Below are 6154 nucleotides of genomic sequence, written 5' to 3'. Positions count from 1 at the left end.
CACCTGACCAAGGACTAATCTTGATGCTTAATTAGCACCACTCCACTTGGTCCCTTTATCCACATCAAGCACAATAAACCAAGAGGGGCTGTTATAAACACTTATTCAATGGGCTGAATTGGACCTGTAACACTAACAGCAGCCTAGACCTTCACTGTGGAAACAGAAATAACTAATGCCAATTTCTTTTCAACTTGGACACTGACTTGAAGCTCAAATGCTAATTTCTGCGAAAAAACACAACCAAAGAAAGTAACTCTCAGCTCATGACCAATCTAAGTTTAAGTTATTTATTTAAGCCATCTCCTGCCACAAGCAAAGGGATGGGAGACCAGTATACCAGTCATCATTTGATACAAGTAAAGAAGGTGAGCTTAAGGTCCCATATACTTTTTCTGGTCCATGTGCAGAGTAACGGTCCAAACCAGTGCTGTGGTCCCTGGTGCCCGGGTAGTGGTCCAGATTCTCTTTATTCATCTTCATAGCCAGTTGGAAGTGGATTCACATGAGGGTTATGGAATAGAGTATGGTTACCATCTCCCCAGGGAAACGGCTGTGGAGTGAAGATGTCAGTTAGATAATTCCAGAAAATAATTTAGAAAGAACACCGTCATGAACTGCTTATAACAGGGTGACAGATCATATATAAAAACAAAATGGAAATTAGTCCTTTATCTACTGGTGTAGTTCAACCTTCCCATTATTTAAGGAGCTCTTATAACTACCAGGGGAGCCCTTAAAGTTATCCTGGCTACAGGACAGTTTTAATTCCAGAAACAAATATGGATGGCAGAAAATGCAAGCTCAAGTTAGTTACTCATCATCCTCTCCCTAGTAACTAGTATATCCAGTGCTGTGTTTATGAAAGTGTAATCCTCAAATCACCTATATCAAAATGGTGGCAGTATTAGGGGAGGGAGATGCTTAATTAAATGCAGATTTCTGGCACCATCCCAGACTTCAAACAATATCTGGGCTGGGAAACTGCAGCCCACCCTCAATTATCTTGCCTATTACCTTTGAAAAGCATTACTTTAGGGCAACGGTCTCCAACCCAGGGTGATTTTGCCCCTCCAGGGCACACTGGGTAGTATCGGGAGACACTGTGATGGGGGCGGGGGAGGCGGAAGCAGGAGTGGGGTTGCGCAGGTACTACTGCCACCTAGTAGGTACAGGCCAAGGATATGGCTAAACATTTCACAATGCACAAGATAGCCCCCCAACAAGAATTACCCAGCCCCAAATGTCAACAGTGCTGAGGTTGAGAAACCTTTACTGTTTGGCTTCTAATTGCATTGTACAAGGATGGGAGTGCCGCTCAAAGACTCAACAAATTCAAGAGTCTAGGTTAAGTTTCTACAAGGCCAGTCCTATATGGGCTAGGTGATGTAATAATAAATAATAATCATAATCATAACTTTTTTCATCGCTTCTCGGCCGTTTGGCTAAGATCAAGTATATTATTACTATTTTTTTTTGAGACGGAGTTTCACTCCTGTTGCCCAGGCTGCAGTGCAATGGCTGGATCTTGGCTCACTGCAACCTCCTCCTCCTGGGTTCAACCTCCTAGATTCTCCCACCGCAGCCTCCCGAGTAGCTGGGATTACAGGTGCCCGCCACCACGCCCGGCTACTTTTTGTACTTTTAGTAGAGATAGTGTTTCGCCATGTTGACCAGGCTGGTCTTGAACTCCTGACCTCAGGCGATCCACCCGCCTTGGCCTCCCAAAGTGCTGGGATTACAGGCGTGAGCCACCGCGCATGGCCAGTATTGAAGAATCAGAATAAGCCCTTGTTAAAGATACAGCAAACAACAGAGGACACATCATTGTAACATATCTACATCAACAACCAATGATAAAACAGTCGAGAAAAGGTATTGGTGGGGAATAGAGAAAGCTGTCAGTCTCTTCATTATGCAACTAGTAGCTGCCAGATGCTCATGTTTTGTTGTTGTTGTTTTGTTTTGTTTTGAGACCAGAGTCTCGCTCTGTTGCCCAGGCCGGAGTGCAGTGGCACGATCTCAGCTCCCTGCAAACTCCGCCTCCTAGGTTCAAGGGATTCTCCTGCTTCAGCCTCCCATGTAGCTGCTGGGTTCGCTTACGCGAACCACCTTCAGACTTTACCACTCTAATTGGATTTCCCAAACCTCCAGGCTTTACACAACGGACATCTGTTTCAGAACTGTCTCAGAAGTAAAAAAAAAAAAAAAAAAAAAGAACTGTCTCAGAAGGCAGGAGGTAGGATGAATCGGAGAAAAGGGAAACTGAAGGGCACTTATTGTATGAACTTGAAGAAGAGAATTGAGACGTAATCCCAAGTGTCAGCTGTCCTTCCACAAAATGGAAGAAAATACATTTTCTGTTTGTGAGGATAAACAAGCTGTACACGCCTGGCACCCATGCCTTCAGAGAATGAAGAACTTGCACTAAGGCACACATAACGAAAAGAGAACGGACGCTTGAAGAGATGTACAAGGGCGTACCTTGGTCCTGATGCGGAGATGGGGGTAGGCGATGAACTCGGGTCTCTCGTGCTCTCCGTGGTGCGACTTCAGGTACACATTCAGCATGCTGACTGCCACCCCGGGGAGCGCGACGAAGAAGGTGAGAGTCTTCCACATGCGAGCTGCGGAGAAGCCACAAACGTTCAGCGCCGGTATGGGGCGGGCCCGGGTCTCACTTTCCCTCCCGCAAGGCCTCGGGCCAAGGTCACAGTCCCTCCCTGTCTCGCCCGAGTGGGGCTGAGGCCCGACCGGTCGACCCCGGCCCCAGTACCTGAGCCCTCTTCGCCATGGGCGCCACTCGACATAGGCCGCCCCAGCTGTGGGCGGGACCGACCCAGCAGCCGAGAAACCGAGGACACACCAACTACCGCCATTTTTGATCTGGACTGCCGCAGCGCCGGAAGCGGAAGTGGAAAATTGGCTCTGGGGGCGGTACTACAACCTCCAAAGGAAGTTACTATTGGGCACCGCCCTCCCACTGGCATTAACCTGAGCACTATCATCCGGGACGACAGAGTCCTTGTCAAAATCCTCGGCATCTCGGGCAAGAGAGAGCATGCGCTCTGCACCTCCCTTCAGGCTTTACCGTTTCCTTCGTGCGCATGCGTGTGCCCTCCGGTCTCCCTACCGTCCCCACCTGGGCGAGGCGGAAGCTCAAGAGAGGTTTGTGCAGGGTGCCCTGGTACCTGGAATCGCTCCCTTCGTTGGAGTCCATGGACGGGCATCTGGAGGTTCTGATCCCAGACCGCCCTATCTAAAATTCCGTTCCCCTTCCTCACCATCCTCCGACTGCGTTTTCTTATAGCACATAACATTGCACCTTCGTCGTTATATTATTATTTTGTCTGTCTCCCCCACTAGAATATAAAGTCTGTGATACCAAGAGTTTGGCACTGCAGCATTCTCAGAATAATCTGGGAATGGTGTAATTTGGAATCATACCTGGCACATACCAGATACTTGATATAAATTTGCTGAATGAATGGATGAATGAATGAATAGCAAGAGAAAGTATAAAGAGCACTGAAATTGGTGCCAGCAGACCTGGATCCTAATCCTGACTCAACAGTCTCATCTTTTTTTTTTTTTTTGAGACGGAGTTTGACTCTTGTTGCTTAGGCTGGAGTGCAGCGGCGCAATCTCGGCTCACTGCAACCTCTGCATCCCAGGTTCAAGCAGTTCTCCTGCCTCAGCCTCCTGAGTAGCTGGGATTACAGGCACGCACCACCACGCCCAGCAAATTCTTTTGTATTTTTAGTAGAGACGGTGTTTCACCATGTTAGCCAGGCTGGTCTCAAACTCTTGACCTCAGGTGATCTGTCTGCCTCGGCCTCCCAAAATAGTGGGATGACAGGCATGAGCCACCGTACCCAGCCAACATTCTCATCTTTTGACCTCTGGTCACACTGGCTTTCTCTTCCTTGAAATTGTGGAAACAAAAATTGACATCTGGCCGGGAGTGGTGGTTCATGCCTCTAATCCCAGCACTTTGGGATGCCGAGACTGGCTGATCACTTGACGTCAGAAGTTCGAGACCCGCCTGGCCAACATGGTGAAACCCCAACTCTACTAAAAATACAAAAATTACCTGGGCATGGTGGCGCACACCTGTAATCCCAGCTACCCAGGTGGCTGAGGCACAGGAATCGCTTGAACCTGGGAGGGCAAGTTGCAGTGAGCTGAGATCATGCCACTGCACTCCAGCCTGGGAGGCAAAAAAAAAAAAAAAAATTGACATCTGTTAAATTTTGTCTACAAAATTCTTTCCTCCTTATCCCCTTCTTTCTTCCTTCGACTTGTCTAAAAGCAGCTTTAAAAATAAAACTTTAAAAAAAAAGTATATAACATAAAATGACAGTAAACTTTTTTTTTTTTGAAACGGAATCTTGCTCTGTTGCCAGGCTGGAGGAGTGCAGTGGCGCGATCTCAGCTCACTGCAATCTCCGCCTCCCGGGTTCAAGCGATTCCCCTGCCTCAGCCTCCTGAATAGCTGGGATTACAGGCACGCACCACCACACCTGGCTAATTTTTTTTTTTGTACTTTGGTAGAGACAGGGTTTCACCATATTGGCCAGGATGGTCTCCATCTCCTGACCTTGTGATCCGCCTTCCTCGGCCTCCCAAAGTGCTGGGATTACAGGCGTGAGCCACTGTGCCCCGCCTTTTTTTTTTTTTTTTTTCAATAGGCCCCTTTGAGAATGTAATGAGGACCAGCGTGGTGGCTCATGGCTGTAATCCCAACACTTTGAGAGGCCGAGGCGGACAGATTGCTTGAGCTTGAGAGTTTGAGACCAGCCTGGGCAACAAAGCTTTTTTCTTTATTAGAAAAAAAAAGAATCTAATGAAAGCTTTGAACCCTTTCCTCTAAAGACACACCTATGTGTAAACACACAGTATAGCACACATTGTTGGGAGAATAGGTGACCATAAAATATATTTGGAAACCCTCTAAGCATCTTTATGCCTCAGATCAAGAGCTCCTGGGGGCTGCATGTAGTGGCTCATGCCTGTAATCCCAGCACTTTGGGAGTCCAAGGTGGGTGGATCACCTGAGTTCAGGAGTTCGAGACCAGCCTGACCAACATAGTGAAACCCCATCTCTACTAAAAATACAAAATTAGCCGGGCATGGTGGTACATGCCTGTAATCCCAGCTACTTGGGAGGCTGAGGCAGGAGAATCGCTTGAACCCAGGAGGCAGAGGTTGCAGTGAGCTGAGATTGCACCATTGCACTCCAATCTGGGCAACAAGAGTTGAACTCCCATCTCAAAACAAAAAAAAGGCCGGCACTGTGGCTCACGCCTGTAATCCTAGCACTTTGGGAGGCGGAGACAGGTGGGTCACTTGAGGTCAGGAGTTCGAGACCAGCCTGGCCAACATGGTGAAACGCCGTCTCCACTAAAAATACAAAAATTATTCGGCGTCGTGGTGCAAGCCTGTAGTCCCAGCTACATGGGAGGCTGAAGCAAGAGAATCTCTTGAACCTAGGAGGTGGAGTTTGCAGTGAACTGAGATCGTGCCACTGCACTCCAGCCTGGGCGACACAGCGAGACTCTGGTCTCAAAACAACAACAACAACAAAAAAGTCCAGGTAGGAGAACAAACAGGGACTCTAGTGTGAGAAGGCTGGGCTCACATCTTGTTCCCTTACAGCCTGTGTGGCCTTGGGCAGGTTAGCTGAAACCGATGCCTTAAGGTCATGCAGTTTCATGAAGACAAAACCTTAGGATCATATTACTAGAGCTTTACGACCTGATTTAGCATGAAATCTTTCTCGAGTAGCCTAAGTTTTTATACTTCACGGTGCAGTCAAGATCATCAAATCTGTCAAACACGTCCTCAAACACAGCCAAAGGGTATATGAGGCCCCACACTGGGGCCATACAAAGGGTCTAAGCTAGCCGGGCTTGCTTGTAGTCCTAGCTACTTGAGAGGCTGAGGCCAGAGGATCCGTTAAGCCCAGGAGTTCAAGTCCAGCTTGGGCAACATAGCAAGACACCATCTCTAAAAAAAGAAGAAAAAGAAAGTGTTCAAGACAGGGATCAGGAACTCCTGGGTTCAAATCTCTGGTTTGCCACCAGCTATGCTTCCTCTTCTCTACAATAGGAATGTAATAATGTAATATGCATTTATTCATTCCTTTGTATAA

The 6154-nt window shown here is 47.7% G+C and overlaps 1 protein-coding gene across 1 annotated transcript; it reads right to left on the bottom strand.

Annotated features, from left to right (window-relative positions):
* Nucleotides 1–264: 264 nt before the first annotated feature.
* On the bottom strand, nucleotides 265–3257 carry COX6A1 (cytochrome c oxidase subunit 6A1). Its single transcript, XM_003339236.6, has 3 exons — nucleotides 2777–3257; nucleotides 2485–2627; nucleotides 265–553 (listed from the first exon to the last, which is right to left on the bottom strand). Exons 1-3 carry the CDS (start codon nucleotides 3042–3044, stop codon nucleotides 470–472), a joined length of 495 nt encoding a protein of 164 aa, XP_003339284.2. The 5' UTR covers nucleotides 3045–3257; the 3' UTR covers nucleotides 265–469.
* Between the last annotated feature and the right edge of the window lie 2897 nt (nucleotides 3258–6154).

The sequence above is a fragment of the Pan troglodytes genome, chromosome 10 (assembly GCF_028858775.2).
Source record: "Pan troglodytes isolate AG18354 chromosome 10, NHGRI_mPanTro3-v2.0_pri, whole genome shotgun sequence".
NCBI lineage: Eukaryota > Metazoa > Chordata > Mammalia > Primates > Hominidae > Pan > Pan troglodytes.
Note: the sequence above shows the minus strand (reverse complement) of the source record. Positions and strands in the feature narration are given on the sequence as shown.

Bases quoted from the DNA above. Each gene is read 5' to 3' on its own strand.
- COX6A1 (XM_003339236.6), bottom strand. From the start codon at position 3,044: ATGCCGAGGATTTTGACAAGGACTCTGTCGTCCCGGATGATAGTGCTC. The intron at 2,628-2,776 runs GTACTGGGGCCG...GCTTCTCCGCAG, and splicing joins CCATGGCGAAGAGGGCTCAG to CTCGCATGTGGAAGACTCTC. The intron at 554-2,484 runs GTACGCCCTTGT...TTCACTCCACAG, and splicing joins ATCTCCGCATCAGGACCAAG to CCGTTTCCCTGGGGAGATGG.